This window comes from Mirounga angustirostris, unplaced genomic scaffold (genome assembly GCF_029215605.1).
Source record: "Mirounga angustirostris isolate CCGP_5_RB_7025 unplaced genomic scaffold, mMirAng1.0.hap1 SCAF_5, whole genome shotgun sequence".
NCBI lineage: Eukaryota > Metazoa > Chordata > Mammalia > Carnivora > Phocidae > Mirounga > Mirounga angustirostris.
Genome location: NW_026991713.1, coordinates 38301353 through 38318002, shown reverse-complemented (window position 1 = coordinate 38318002; position 16650 = coordinate 38301353). Strand labels below are relative to the sequence as shown.

At 33.7% G+C, this 16650-nt stretch overlaps 1 protein-coding gene across 2 annotated transcripts in view; it reads left to right on the top strand.

Moving 5' to 3' along the window:
* The window catches only part of OTOGL (otogelin like), a 131424-nt gene that overhangs the window by 64997 nt on the left and 49777 nt on the right, over positions 1-16650 (top strand). For both annotated transcript variants that reach the window (XM_045867283.2, XM_045867282.2), the window contains 6 exons: positions 3813-3962; positions 6151-6270; positions 9245-9361; positions 10228-10384; positions 11014-11040; positions 15557-15724. In XM_045867283.2, coding sequence (XP_045723239.1) covers positions 3813-3962; positions 6151-6270; positions 9245-9361; positions 10228-10384; positions 11014-11040; positions 15557-15724 — 739 coding nt within the window. The remainder of the gene's footprint in view (positions 1-3812; positions 3963-6150; positions 6271-9244; positions 9362-10227; positions 10385-11013; positions 11041-15556; positions 15725-16650) is intronic.

Genomic DNA, 16650 nt, shown 5'->3' with positions numbered 1-16650 from the left:
AGGCAGTCAATATAGAAGAATGGTCATGTTGAAAGGAACTGAGTTGAAAGATAAAATGGCTTGTTTGGAGAACTGCAAGTGATTTAGTTTGGTTGAAGTATGTGGGGATAGTGGAGGGAGGGTGTGGCAAAGAGATTCAGGGGGGAATATCCAGACCGACTTTAAAGCAGGGAGCATGGGAACAAGGGCAGTAGATAGGAGGCTGGTTCCAGACCATGGAGGCTCTTCAATGGTATAAGATATTTGAACTTATTTTACAAGTAAGAAAGTTTTAGAATAGTGTTTCTTACAGTTTGGTCTATAAATATGTATTAAAATCATCTGGAATATCTACTCTAAAAGCTGGTTCCTGGGCTTCCCCTCATAATTAGAATGGCTGAGGTTGAGAATGAAGATCAGTATTTTTTAATAAAGATTTTATTTATTAATTTGAGAGCTAGGCGAGAAAGAGAGAGAGAGAGCTGGGGGAGGGGCAGAGGCAGAGGTAGAAGCAGACTCCCTGCTAAGTAGGGAGCATGACGCGGGGCTCGATCCCAGGACCCTGAGATCATGATCCGAACCGAAGGCAGACGCTTAACTGACTGAGACACCCAGGTGCCTCTGAAGATCAGTATTTTTAATGGTACCCCCTGATTCTTCTGCACACTAAAGCTTGAGAATCAGGGCTGTAGATCACAGCTTCTATTTCAATCAGAAATATTGAGACCAACCAGGCAGCAATCGAGCTTTTGGCAAAACAGAGTTTCTATGTCATGTTGACATCTTTTGAAAGTAATTACTGAAGTTTGGCATAGCCAGCAGCTGGATATTCATTTATAGGTGAAGTTTCTAAGACCAAGAATATGTTTTTTTTTTAAGAAAAAAACTGAAGAGAAAATAGTAAATGCTCTTGTAGAAACAATTTGACACGTTTTTGAAGTGGTAATTACAGTTCAGTGTAACTTTCAACTTCCAATGTTCACCTGTATGCAGGTGTTGATGAATCTCCATATCAGTTGTGAAGTATGAAGTAGGATAAAGGAAAGTCATAAAAATAGTGTGACCCTAACAAATCCCCTGCTAATATTTTTTCTTGAACATCAGAAGTGAAAATAAGTACGACTATTTTTGGCAGATGGATTGCTCATTGAGGGGAAGGAAAAAAACTGTTATTCTTTCAATAAACACACAATTTTGTTTTGTCAGACATGTAAGATATAAATGTTTTATGAATTTATTTAAGCTGCACTCTAAATATTTTCATTCTCCACATTTGTAACTTATCTTTCTAACATCATTCTAGTTTGTTGAAAGTGCTATAATTCTCATCTGAAGTGGAGGTCTCGATTTTGGGCAATTCACAACACCCTCCCTTTTCTAATGGAAAGCAGCATCTTTACTTCCTAATCTGAAAAGAAAGGAGCGCACTATCCCCTTTTGACCAAAGAGAACTGTTTTTCTTGTGGTAAACTTCCCTGTTTAGTAAAAATGAAGGATTTTTACCTCTACAGGCAAATAGAAAAGATAACTTTTACATCAGGATAATGGCTGCAACAACAACCTGAAAGAAGTCTAATGATAAACTGCCTGCCTTATCCAAAAATTGTTTTTAAGTTCTAAAGATATGTCAACCAGTCCAAGGGAACCTTAATAGGAAAATACATGAAAAAGTATTTTATTGATTGAAAGGAGCTATAAGCCACAAATATTCTGCTTACTTGCTTTAATTCTTGCTGATCAGGCTGGAAGGTGAGACCTGTGAATAGGCTGTTGCAGGAAGGTTTTAAAACAGGTAAATCAGGGCGCCTGGGTGGCTCAGTTGGTTGGGCGACTGCCTTCGGCTCAGGTCATGATCCTGGAGTCCCGGGATTGAGTCCCGCATCGGGCTCCCTGCTTGGCAGGGAGTCTGCTTCTCCCTCTGACCTTCCCCCCTCTCATGTGCTCTCTGTCTCTCTCATTCTCTCTCTCAAATAAATAAATAAATAAATAAATCCTTAAAAAAAAAATAGGTAAATCACACCTTGATCTAGAAGCTGAGGATACTGCTATAAACTTGACAAAGTACATCTTTCAAGGAGCTAGCATTCCTTAGGAGAAGACAGATAATAAAGCCAAAGACAAATCATATAATAGAAAGGTACTGAAAAATATAATCAAAACAATAAAAATAGGTTCTATGGCAGAGAGTGACTTGGGGGCAGGGTAGGCCTAGTGAAGAATGAAAATGTGATGCCCCTTGTTCAAACAGGATTTTTTTTTCTCCCTTTGTTTTGCTGTCTCTTTTGACCTGTCATGGTGTGTGTGTGTGTGTGTGTGTGTGTTTTCTTTATTATTTAAGACCTTGCTCACTCAGGAACAAGGATACTCCCAGGTTGAGTGCAGACCCTCATAGGCACCCAGGGCCTTGCCCCATAACTCCAAGTTGGCACTGGGGAGTAGAAGGAAAAGAGGTTAAGTAGAATCCATTAACCATATATATGTTTACACAATATATACTATTACTTATAATATGCTGAGTCCCTGTAAGTTTGAGCTTGGTCTAGAAGACTGAAAACTCTTTATGGATATGACTAAGTTTATTTACCTTGTGCTAAGGAATGTTTCTAAAATAGTATTCCCCAACTATGATTTTGTTATTGTATAATCAAAGGATTGTATATCCCCTTCACAATTTTTATTTTGCTTCTGGCTAAATTTGCTTTACTTACTCTGATTTAACCATGTATTTTTAAAGTTATTATATGAGTTAATTACAATGTCAGACTTAATGTAATCTTTTATAGGGTATAGCCCCTGCTTATAAGGAACGCTGCATATTTGTTCTTTAGGCTAAAGGTATGCTTAATTTTCCGAACAGGTTCCATCTCTAGTTTCTCTTTAATGTTATTATTTATAGCACACAGATTATTTTCCTTTAATATAAACATGGTCTCTCACTTTCCTATTCAAAAGCTCTTATTGAATGCATTTTGCACATAGAATAGCAGCCCTTGACTGTATGGATAACTTGGCTGCAAAAGGTCTCTGATTATGCTTGCCATGGAATCCATGGTCTAGCCCTTTGGTGCTCTCCTTAGTCCTGAACAAATTTTGAATTTTCTTGCCCCTAAGTCTCTATTCAAGTTATTACTTTTGCTTGGAATGATTTCTTCTCCATTCTCATTTCCAGCTTTGTATACCTTCCTATGTATGGCCTCTTACAGATCCATTCATATCCCACTCCTTGCAAGAAACCTTTCCAAGTCCCTTTAATGGAAATTCATCTCCCCATTCTCTCTCTCCTGATTTAGATAGATATAGATATAAATATAGATACAGTTATAGATGGATAAAGATAGATAGATCTATTTATCTATCTATAGATCTACCTATCTACCTGTATATAGATATATATATACAGAGAAAGAGTACACATACACTCCGTGTTTTTGTTTTTCAGTTATGCAGGTAACATCATATATTTTTAGTACTTAATCATATTATTCATCAGCAGCATAGAATTTCTGAGTCAGCAGGTATATCACCTTACCCTTAATGTACTCTATGTCTGTGCTTTTGTTTATGCTCTTTTCTATAATAGAAATACTTTTGCTTATTTATCCATATTGAGCCCATCTATCAGATTGTGTCTCATTACCAATTTATGTATTTCCTATTTTATGCATTTGTTTTGTCTTTTACTACAGAATTTGGAAAAGACAGAGCCAAGAAAAATACTAGTACATAGATACTTATTGGTGGATATTAATTAATGTTTACACTTTGGTTAACAAACAAGGAATTCATTTTTTTCTTTCTTTCCTTCTTCTTCTTCTTTTCTTTTTTTTTTAAAGAAACGATCAGGTTTTTTTCTGGAAAATAAACCTACATACCAGCTTTGGAAGGCAGGGTACTACATAGCAGTATACTTTCCAGAGAACGATATCACTATTCTTTGGGATAGAAAGACAACCATTCATATCAAAGTTGGACCTCAGTGGAAGGTAGGTCAACCTATTTGGTAGGCCAATCCAAGTGAGATGTAAGAAATGAAGTTACATTTACCTTTAGATGTTTTATGGAAATAAAATAATTGATATTTTCTTTAAGAAACAAGTTATATTATCAGAATTACTAGCTCTTAACCCAGTGAAGAAAACTCCACCAATTAGGGTACGGTGTTGTGTACAGTTCTTTTTGACTTTAACCTTAGAGTAACCAGTTTTCCAAAGTTACTTAGGTCAGCTTCTTTCTTCCCATCCCTTTCAGCGTGGTTATATGATATGTTTGTCATACATTTAGATTCATTTATTACATTCTGCATTCTATCTTTTCCTCCACATTCTGGATTTTTTTAAGTTTGAACATAGTACATTTATTAAAAAAAGTTATGGTCTAGAGTTCTATGGATTTTAACAAATGCGTGGAGTTGCCTATCTACCACCAGAGTTCTATATAGAACAGACCTCTCAACTCCCTGATTTCTCCCATGTTGCCCCTTTATTGTCAACTCCTACTGATCTATTTTTCACCTCTATAGTTTTGCCTTTATGCAGCCTGTTGAGTCTGGCTTCTTTGACTTGGCAAAATACATTTAAGATTCACCCATACTGTTGAATGAATTAATAGTTTGTTCCTTTATACTGTTGAGTAGTATTCCATTGTATGGATGTACTAGTTTGTTTTATTCATTCATGGTTGAAGATTCAATCGGGGTTGTTTAGAATTTTTGGCAATTTCTATTTTAAATTGTTTTAAATATTGTTTTCTGTTAAATATTGTATAAATGTTAAGTGTGTTTGTTATTTTAAATCTTATTAAATATTTTAAATTTAGATATTGAAGTTGTTTTTGAAACATTAATACATTTTTGAAAATCCGGTTTATCTGAACTTGAAATTCAGCCTCATGGATATAACGTGTGGCAAGTTAGGGAAAAATCGGGATGGTAACAACATATTCTTATAAGACTGTGGAAAAGATACATATTTTTAAAGATTTTAATATGGTGTATATTTAAGATATGATTGTATATTGAAATCATTTTCTTTCAACCTCAAGTGAGATAAAGTCCATAAATCTATTATTAGGGGTTTGCTGGCTTCTTGCATTTCTTTGATGCAAGTGAAGTAACTTAGTCATTGCCATACTTCTTCAACCATGTTTCTCTGCTATTCTTTATTATTTATCCTCTCTTCCCTACTTTTTGGAAGTGAATGAACCAATTATTCTTCTATATCTCCCCTTTTACTGCTGCCTTAAATTGTTGGGTGACCAATGGAGGAAGTGGCCATTGTCTTTGGATAGTTATTGTGGCTTCTGAGAGCAGAGGCACTATGAGAAGCTGTGGTCATGACAGTTGCAGTCCCAGAGTTATTGTCAGATTTGCTGGAGACTTGGGCAGCCTACTTCATCGGCTAAGGACTGCATTCCATTCTGCAGTACATGAAGAGAGCGTTCAGTTTGTTTAATTTCAATGTTTTAAGGTGGATTTCCATTGTTTTAGGAAGATCATTCTTCTTTGTACTTTTGGTTTATCTTCCTCCCCTAAGAGTAAAGCCTTTCACATTATTTGAGAAAATGCAGTGGGTAACATTGACATATATAATTCATATGGCACTTTCAGTAACCATTTCATAACCTATAACAACCTTTATAAATGTGAAGTAAAATGTGGTTTCTATTTATTGTGTCTCATAGTGGCATGATACATGAATATTAAAGTTAACTTTTTCTTTAGAAGTTACGTTTTGAATGTTTTGGCTTTTCAAAGTATGACTTAGAGAAAAATTTATTATTTTTATTGTTTAACATTTATAGTGTTACAAAACCTTCAGCATATCTGGAGGTGGGTTTTTCATCATTAAAAATGTATATGTATATGAATTTATACAAAATATACTGTAGTGCCTATATTATACTTCTCCAGGTTGCTTATATTATTGCTTGTATCAATGCTAAGACAATGGTAAGTGTGGATAGATAAAATTTGGAAGATGGTGAAACACTGTTAAGAACTTAAAATAACTGTTAAATATAATTAAATAGATATGAAATTATCTTGAAACATATTTACATGGTTGTGGAAATTCTTAAAATGTCTATTTTAAATCTTTAAAAATTTTTAGTGAATGAGACCTTAAATGTTGAAGTGAATATTTCATATTTCATGATAATTTTCTTTCACTTTAGAACAAACTATCAGGATTATGTGGAAACTTTGACAAATGTACTTCAAATGATATGACCACTTCCAATAACTTGGAAGTGAGAAATGCCCAAGTATTTGGAGATAGCTGGGCATTAGGGCAGGTAAGTAGAATATATGTATTATAGAACTTAACAAATATTTTTTGATATATTTATTCACTCAATCATTTTATTCTTATAGGAAAATTTATTTAGATAATACTATTTTATGTCATATTTGTATAGTAATTCATAACTGACAAATTACTTTCACATTTACCTTCTCCTGTAAATCTTGTGACAATCTTATAATGTAAAGGGTGTTGCCTCTATATGATAGTTGAAGAAATTGAGGCTCAGGAAGATTAAATACTTGCTTAATAGTATATGTCCAGAAAGAAGCAGAGGTGATATTCAAATTCATATCTTTTAATCTCATGCTTTTCCTTCCATAGCAAATGCTTTATCAATATATTTATATTTCTGATAATATAACTTTTGCCAACTAAAAACAATGAAAAAATGAAGGCAGAATTTCTTACCATTTGTTCTCCAGACATGGTTGTGTATGGGGTGGGGATGGGTAGAGAATGGATCTGTGGTCAGCTACCTCTAGGAGCAATTTGAATAAATTAAGTTAGACATATTTCCCTTTTGAAGGATTTCTTGAGGAATTATAAGCTTCCATGGGAGGGATGAATCTGAAGGATTTACCAACTTATTGACACAGAACCTGTTTTTATGTATTAGTTGTCAAGGAAATAGTGTCCTGTGTGCCACACTTTGAGAAATGCTGAGCTAACTCAGAAAACAGAGTCAAATTGGAAATTAGTGTTACTCTTTTCTTCTCCTTTTTCTTTTTAGCCTATTTTTCTTTGTAGCTGAAAGTGGTGTCCATAACTACAGCTTTCTGATTGGTTACTATCTGGTTAATTGCTTTCCACTTTACCTAATTTACCTAATATATCTAAATTTCTTTAAAAACATAAAAGGGGACTGGGATAAAACATTCACCTAATTCAGTAGAATTTAAGCAGCATATTTAAGATGAAAACTATAAACATTTTGTTTAATATATGAACTATCTACTTTATGGAGAGATACAAAATCCTTTTTATTATGGCTTTCATATATCTTGTTGCATTTAGAAGTCTTTGAAGAAATTATCTTACATTTGTCCTTTTAAAAAGAATTAAGGAATAACCAATTTTAATACTTAAATATTTGGAGTAATCAAAGAATTTTATACTCACTATAATGTGTATTCTTATTCATACCCAATGGTAAAAACTAAAAATTAAAAAAAAAGTTTTTTCATTTGTTAAGTTCAATTTTACACTTAGATGTTTTCCAGGTTATATGAACCCATAATATGATTAAAACACAGCCTCTGTCATTAGGAATTTAGAGTCTAGGTTAGTAGTTGAGGTAGAAAAATTAAGAATGAAAATAGGAGATAGGTGCTTTGATAGAGGTGAACAAAGCATTGGCTTCATTATGGTCAAAGGAAGTTTCCCAAAGAAGGTGCCATTGGGTTGAATCCTACAAGACACAAGAGCTAGAAAAGTGAAGATGTTGGGAAATGGTGTAGCAGCAAAGGAGGGAGCAGCTTATTAGAAGGTGTCAGGAAGACAGGTGCCTAATGGGAATTTCAAAATTCAATATGGCGGCTCTGGAGGGTTTGAAGTAATCAATGGCTGGGATGCAAAGTATAGAGCTGCAAGGTATGAGTGCTAGGATCTAGGGCCCTAAACTAGTTAGGATGTTCTTATAATCCAGCTGGTAATGTTAAGTCAGTGAAGATTTAGAAAACTATATAATTTGAGAGGCATTAAAGATTAAAATCATCAGCATCTGTTGAAAGATTGCATTTAGGAAGGATGAATCTGGAGAATTCAAGAAAGTCTCCTAACTTCTTGGCTTATTGGGTTGCTTATTGCTGGTACTGTTTCCTGAGGCAAGGCAAAGAGGAGAGATGATGGTGGAGGAAAGTGGGGACAGGACAATTGTGTAGAGATAAGTACAGGCTAGGATGCATTGAGAGATAAGCTACAGAGAAATTTATGTGGAGATGTCCAGTTTTGAGATTCAGGAAAGAAATTTGGGCTGGAAATATGGATTTGGCAGTTACTAGTATGTACAGGTTGTTGAAGCCATGAGAAGTGTACAGAATGTGAAAAATAGAGGTTTGAGGATCAAGCTTTGCACAGAAGGGAGGAGGCAGAAGAATGGGGAGTAGCAGCCATTGAATTAGGAAGAAATGCAGAATAAAATGGTATCACAAGAAGTAAATGAGGAGAGACATTTAAGAAGGGCAAAGTAATAAATAGAGTCAAAGGTAGTGAAAAGTCAAGTGAGATGGAGACCGAAACCTGCCTTTATATTTAGACAACTCTAATGAAGAGACCATTGATGACATTTCTAGGGTGGTTTCAGGGAGGTGAATTAGAAGAAGCAGAGACCAAATTGCTGAGTCTGTGGGAGGTGAGCCTGGAGATACGTGTGCATATACAACTCCTCAGAGAATGGCTGTGACAGAAATGAAAGAGCTGAAAATGAAAGGAAAGAGAATCATTTGCTCACATACTTTTTTAATGACTGCATTTGAGACAAATTTAAAAACTGTTTACCTCTACTCTCTAATATCACCAGAATTTAATAGTATGCTTGTTTACAAAAATAATATATACTCTTGAGTTGGCTGAGCACAGATGCTTTAGGTAAAACCTATCTAAAAGAATGAGAATATATGATGGGACGCCTGGATGGCTCAGTTGGTTAAGCGACTGCCTTCGGCTCAGGTCATGATCCCAGAGTCCCAGGATCAAGTCCCAGGATCGAGTCCCACATCGGGCTCCAAGCTCAGCAGGGAGTCTGCTTCTCCCTCTGACCTTCTCCCGTCTCATGCTCTCTCTTTCTCATTTTATCTCTCTCCAATAAATAAAATAAATAAATAAATAAATGAATAAATAAATAAAAGAATGAGAATATATGAGATGTGATTGTAATGGATGGAGTCAGAATAGTTTACTTTGGTTTCAGCCTCAGAAGTCACCCCTTTGAAAACTTTCTCTTCTCCCTTATTTCTCCTCAACAGTGTGAAACCCCAAGTGAATTATTTAAACCCTGTGAGGCACATCAAAACAAATTTCCTTATGCCAAGAAAGAGTGCTCCATTTTGTACAGTGATGTTTTTGCTCCTTGTCACAATGTGGTAAATGAATACTTTACTTTCATATTTGCATGGGTACTGCTGTATCTGTAACACTGAGATGAGCAGGACAAATAATTTAACTAACTGTTGGCTTTTCAGGTGGACTACCTAACCACTGTCAGACAGACAAATTTGGTAGTTTGTTTGTTGGTAGAATTAATGCATTTATTTGATTTATTTTCTCCCCCAGTCCATCTTATTGAACAACATACATTTGTACATATTTTTTGTAATATTTTGTTCTAGTTTATGAAGGATTTTAATACCTCCTCAAAGTCAGAAATGATTGGTCAAAGCCATAAATATTTGTTTTTCTTCAGAGAACATTGCTGCACGGACATTCTCCTCCTCAACTCAATGTATAGTTTAAAAGTATTAGTAGTGCCACATTTAAAACGGTCTTAAAAGCATATACCAAGATGGAGTAATTTAAATTTCTAAATGCCTTCCCAACATAATAATTTTAGGCCCCAATAGAAGTTTAAAAAAATGGTTTAAGGTATTCATAAAAATCACCAGAAGTACAATTGGTAATAGAACATTCTTTTAATTCCATGTGAATATGCTAATAATGAAACAATGAACTTCTATAAAATATCAAAATATTATTATATTGCAGGTGTTGAAATTACATTTTTTGTTAAACCCATTACCTGTTTTGCTGGTTCTTTGATCTTACATTTGCCTAATAAATTCTCCTTTGGTCCATATAGAGGTTTGAGATATTGAGAACTCTAGGTAGCAGTGTTAAGTTGGTAATACCAGATTTTGAGAATCTACTGGTTAGTTTTCTTTTAGAAGGTTGAATTTTAATCAGTTATAGTTAATACTTACTGAAATTAACTCATTTTTCATTTCATTTTCAGATTGATGTTACTTCTTTTGCCAAAAATTGCCACGAAGACACGTGTAACTGTAATCTCGGTGGGGACTGTGAATGTTTATGCACAAATGTAGCAGCATATGCATACAAATGTTGTCAGGAAGGGGTATCTATTCACTGGAGGTCATCCAGTATTTGTTGTGAGTACCCTAGTTAAAACATCATCATCAGGTGGGAATCTTATAAGGAGATTAATTTGTCTTACCACAGGACAAATGCCATGGAATTCATGCAAATAGAATTTCTCTAAGATAACTAAATTTTGTATTCCTTTGACAATACAGATAAATTACAGTGTAGCTAAAGGATTTATAAAAATAAAAATCGAGGTAAAATTTTCTATTCTGTTTGACTGTTGCCACTTTAACATTTGAACTATAAATTGTATACCATCCTCAAATAGTTTATGACTTCATTCCCCTTACAGCTGTGGAATTTCACTGTTCTGATTATAAGAAACAGATTTGAGTTTTTAAACTTTTCATTTACTCACATAAATGTAGATGCCCAGTCAAAGATTTTAATACTTTCATTTCACATTTCTAAGTAGGCAGATATATTTGCCTACCTATAAAATAATCTTAGAAAATTTAATTTTTCAACACATCATCCTTAAAGAATCTTCTTTGCTCAGAGGAAGTTCCCAAATAATGATGTCATTCTGTGTTCTTTCACTTGGTCATTGATAAACATATAACCATATTTTGCATACTGTCAGATAAGGGGTCAGATTCTTATATAGTTTAACATTTATTCTTTTATTTTTTAGCACTTGACTGTGAATATTACAATGAAGGTATGTGACATTTAAATAAAGACTATTACTATAGCATTCTGTGGGATGTATTTTCAGATTAAAAGCTTTTGAATGATGTCTGGGAACAATAGTTCGTAATTTGGTATAATTCACTGAAAGTCTTTACTTTCTAAAATTTATCTAAATTTCTAAGTATTTGAGTCAAAACGTATTCCTTATAAAATGAGTGTGTAACTAAGTTCTCAGCATTTAGGAGGCCCTCAATAAATGGTTTTTGTATGACATGAATAAGTTAATGAGTGAAGATAGCTATTTTTTTTAGGCAAAAAGGATGAAAAACATATGCCAAATGCTTATCTTTTACCATTATGTATGACTATAAACATTATTCAAACATTATATCATAGATATCATAGATATCAAACAAACTATTAGTGTGATGGTAAGAACGTAAGGAATTTATTTCGCCATCATTGTAGGCAAAAATAATTATTTACATATAATCAGAATGAGAATTTATTGATTTAATAGTAATACTGGATCTCTCCTAGCCCCATCAAACAACCGAATTTGCAGTGAGAGCTCTAAGAGGAGGTGCTACCTAAACTAAGGCATAGATATAAGAAGAGACAGAGTGTTATATCCTCAGTCAAAATGCCAGATAATGGCAAAATTAGAGCCTGCTTTTTTGTCAAACCTACTTATTGAGGAATGTATAGCCACTTAAATCTAATTCAAACAAGTGAGATGATCCAGGACGGTGTTCGGTGTTCATTTTGTCAGTGAATGGACAAACTCTGGACTCACGATGGGATAAATTAGAGTAATAGTTATAGGAAAACTGGGCCATTACAAAAACCCCAAGCAACTAATCAAAGGCATTTTTGGTGTCTTACTGAGCTAGGGAGGAATCTGTCAGCTTTAAATACCCAAAGAAAGCCAGATAATTTTAGAAAAATAGAGATGATGAATCCATCATTTTAGTTTTTGGTTGTTTCTGTTACATTTATGGAAGTTTGATGGAGAAAAAAACCAACATTAAAAAAAAATTCAGTGATAGTTAAAGAAAATATAAACCAAAAATATCTCTTGTTGAGAACTTCACACGCACACACACACGCACACACACACACATTCCACATCACTCCTTTGGATGTCATGCTCAAATCGAGACTGATTCCCTAATATTAATAACAGTAATAATAGCAATAGCTTTTATTGTTAACTACTTTACATATATCATATAATTTAAGCTTCAAAATATGCCTGTAAGGTATTATTATTAAGACTTTATAGAGGAGGAAACTGAGGACCAGAGGGATTAAAATAACTTGGTCAAAGTCACTTAGTCAAAAATGTAGTAAACTGAGATTTGTAAGCGATCTGAGTTCAGAATCAAGGAGCTTGACCTCCACGCTACACTGCCTGGTGTATGGTTAACACATCCCAATCTCGGAAAGATCACCACACACTGTTATCATGTGCTCTATGCAATGTACACAGACATCAGTTTGAAAAAAAAAAAAATTGCTCCAGTAACTTCCTCAGTTAAGAATTCCTGCCTCACATAGTTCTGCTATAAAAATCTCCATCTGTGCCTTTGTACTTTCTGGCATTCCTTCTGTAGTCCTTTGGATTCTGAAGCAGAATTTTCTATGAATATTGAATTTCTACCTTTTGCTTCTTGGTACATGTTGCTTTCTGTCAACAAGTCTGCTGCATTACCAATGTTGGTTCTTTTTTCTAATGGGTTATAGGATTCTTCAAACCAGTTCCTCTGGTGTCATCTATAATACTAAATTGGTAATATTCAGAGGGCGAACATGGGGCATTTAGCCTCCAGAGACCCTGATCAACTCAGTGGAGTGAGAGGGGAATCTGTTTCCTATGATCAAAATAATAGGCATTATTAGTCTATTATTAGCATTAACCTGCCAAGGAGAGGACGAGTTTGTAAAAATAATGCAATGAAGATAGATGATTGAAGGGGAATATAGAATTGAGGAGATTGTTGATAGTAGTTATGAAAAGAACATTGTTTTAAATGACCATTTTTAATTTGTTTCATCTCAGCTAATTTCATAGATATTTTAAAACTACCTAGTCTTCTTTGGATATTCATACATATTACATACTGGGCACTGTGTTATCAAGATACTTATTAATATTTTAAGCTAATGCAGAAGTAAATTGTGATTCTGTAGGAGGAAAATAAAAAAAGAGGAGAATTCAGAGGTTACAGATGATATTATTTCAATAATCTGTAATGCAAAGACTGTATGTAATATCTTCATGTTCATTTTATGGCATTTACTAAAAATACAAAGGTTTTATTATTGTGATTGCTGTCAGTGAGCAAGAACTTCAATATTCCACTAAAAATTGTTGTGCAAGTTTTAAGCTCAGAGTGATTTTATTAGATAGGATATGCTTAATATTGTGTTTAAATAATCACCAAAGGAAATGATTGCTTTTAGTAGGTGGTAAAATTATACTTCTCCCTAAAGAAAATTAATGATAAAGTCAATGATAAAGTCAATGATTTCACTAGTCAATTGCTAGTGAAAATGTATGACTATCCAGACACAAGATATAAATCAACTGGGAAACAATTCAGAAGCTTTTGATTTTTATACAAATGGACTTCTGAGGTGACAATTGTCTCTTCAGGTTGCTGTTAGTAAGGGACCGATGCTGTAGAGAAGAGATTTTGTTTAGTTGTCTAATTTCTTTCTCCTATTCTTATGTCGAATGTCCATGAGGGTCCTTCAGTCCAAGTTGTAGTTTTATATGTCTTCTTCATTTTGAATTATAACTCCTTGTGATTTACATACTTATCTACTGATTTATACATTATTTACATATTTGTACAAACCAACATATTTATAAATTGAAATACATTTTCCTCTCGAAAGTTTATGTTGCTCTTATTTCTCTTAGAAAATGAGCCAGCAAATAGCGTAGACTAATGATATAGCTTTCTTTGGTTGTTGTAGCTTTGGACTCACAAAGAAAACTGTGCATTATATGTATTTGTCAGAGCAGTGGGAAGTCCATGCTGTGGGCTCATAGAGAGATTCTCCACTGTATCTGCTCTGTTCCATCTTGGTGGGGCAATTGTCTTCAAGTCTCCATCTCTACTCAAGGTGTCCAAATTCCTGATAAAACCCTTTTTCTCATGGCTTGTCAGGGTCCCCAGTTGTTCAATGATGAAGTGTCTCTAGTCAGTGGAGGGGTCAACACTTGAAGATAACTTATCCTGAGTCCCTGCCTCTTCTGTAGGTCTTCATGATGGAAATTTTGGTTCTTGTTCCCCTTTTTGCTTCAAAGACTTTTGACCCCCTAGTCTAATGATTTCTCTCTTCCCTCAAACCTGATCTTCAGTCCTGAAAGAGGAAAAAACCTAACCCTCTGATTTCTTTAGATATTTTTTCTCCTCCATCTTAAGAGTGGGCTTGGTGAGGAAAGTTGTTCTTGAGACAAAAATTAGAGGAAAGAAGGAGTGAGAAATTCACTGACAACAACTGGATTTATCTTTTATGATAGCACTTGCCACATATATATTAGCATTTTACATAACTTATAACATAGAAAATATACAAATACCTATGCCAAGCATACAGCTGATAATTATGTAACTTAATTTTGATGATTCAGGAGAAACTTCAAAGTTTTATAGTCTCTCAGTTATATTAAGAACGTTAAATGGCATAGAGACTGGGCTGAAGGTAAACTGAACTTATGCTCACAAAACCTAACTCCTAATTTTTTTGAATATCAGTGAACTTATTTATAATTCATAAGATAAGGTTTGCAGAAAAGTTATTCTGATTGAGTTTCAGGTTTGTCTCTATGCTAATAAGTTTTTTACTATAGTAAATATTTTCCATTTTATATGGAGCTATTTAAGTGCATGAGAAACAATAGCATAACTAAAAAGACTTTGGACTTCTCTGTTGAGCTTCGTCCTATTTTCTTTTTTATAGACATGCCTCACTGGTAAAATCAGTAATTCCCCAAACAGTAAAATATTGTATATCATGTCTGTAAATTCTGTTTTCATGCAATGCAACTTATTAGAGAGAGATAATTTTTAGAAGACTTTCAAAATCCCTGGCCGTGAATAGAGATAAATTTATGTTTATTGAGAATAGATTCAAATCATGGGACATTAGAGTGGAAAGTTACCTGGATAACCTTCATATAGGTGAGAAAAATTGAGATCCAGAAAGCTTAAATCACTCTTCTAAGGAGCACTATTTTACATATACAGATACGTGTAACATATATACTTATATAAAACCTTTATGTTTTAAATTACATAATTAAATATGATGTATATATTCCAATTCATCATAGTATATTATTTTTGAAAATAGTTCATTTATTTTATTAATGATAAATACTTAAATGTACAATAATTTTTAGAGTATTTCTTTGTTATTAACATTTATCCCATTGAAATGACAGCTTGAAATGTTAAAACTCCTATGCCAGTTTATAATTGTAAAACTCCTATGCCAATTTATAATTCTCTTATCTGCATTTAACCTAGGGCTTGGAGAAGGGCCATACATGCTGGCAAGTTATGGACAGACTGGCCTTGTTCTGGGGGCCAATATGACCAGTAGAAGCATTTTTTCTTTGCCAAGGAGTAGTATTCATGGCAATTTATTTTTTAATTTTATGATCACTCCAGGCCTTTTTAAAGAGAAGGCATCATGTAAGTATAATTTCCACTTGAAAATAGGAATTTCATTTTCCATTTACATTGTTTTTCATTTATTCATGCTATTGGTTGAGGATCTAATACATTTATGGCTTTTTTTTTAGGTGTCCTAAAAGGTATAAAATAAAATAAGACACTGGTACATGAACCAACTATCTCTTTTGTATATAAAATCTTTTCTTTGTTTATCTTTTGGCATATATACATTAGAATTGAAATTATTTGATGAAATTTTTGGTCCTAAATAAAGCACAACTTAAATTTTCATAGAAACCATGATAGACTTGATTTGAAATTTTTGAAATTTTGATTGGATATTGAAGAAGTTAAATATTAAGAAAATAAATCAGTCTAGACAGTCTGTTATCCTTATATGGCCTTGTCTGTCCCGGTACCTGGTACCACATTAACTGATTTGCATCTGCAGATCTATACTGGTCCTACCTACTTGGCACCTGTTCTAACTAGTGGTTAGTGTCTCCTGATCTGGTGATAATCAGGCTACATTTGTGCTATACTAGCCCTACTTAGAATCATGCATGAGGTGTTGTATGAGCTTAGAAAATATTTATTAAATGAATCAGACTTAATTTTTATATCTATTTTGAGAAATCTCCTGATTTTCTTGTTAGAATGAATTGCTTCATCTTGTAGAAAGAACTTTAATTCTTTTTAAACTATGAAAACACCTATCACAGTCTAAACTTCCAATTTATATGTTTGTTCTCTGTTTTTCCTCTGAAAAAGAATTCTTTTATTCTTTTTTCATCTTCCAGTGCTCAGGAGAGGGCCTTGCAAGTTTTAAAATATAATCAATGCCTTTGGAATTATATATTGGATTTGAGCGAGCTCTTCATTTTATGATTTATAATAATTAATGTTTTAATAGAAAAATCCTAATGGATTTAAACTAAAACAAT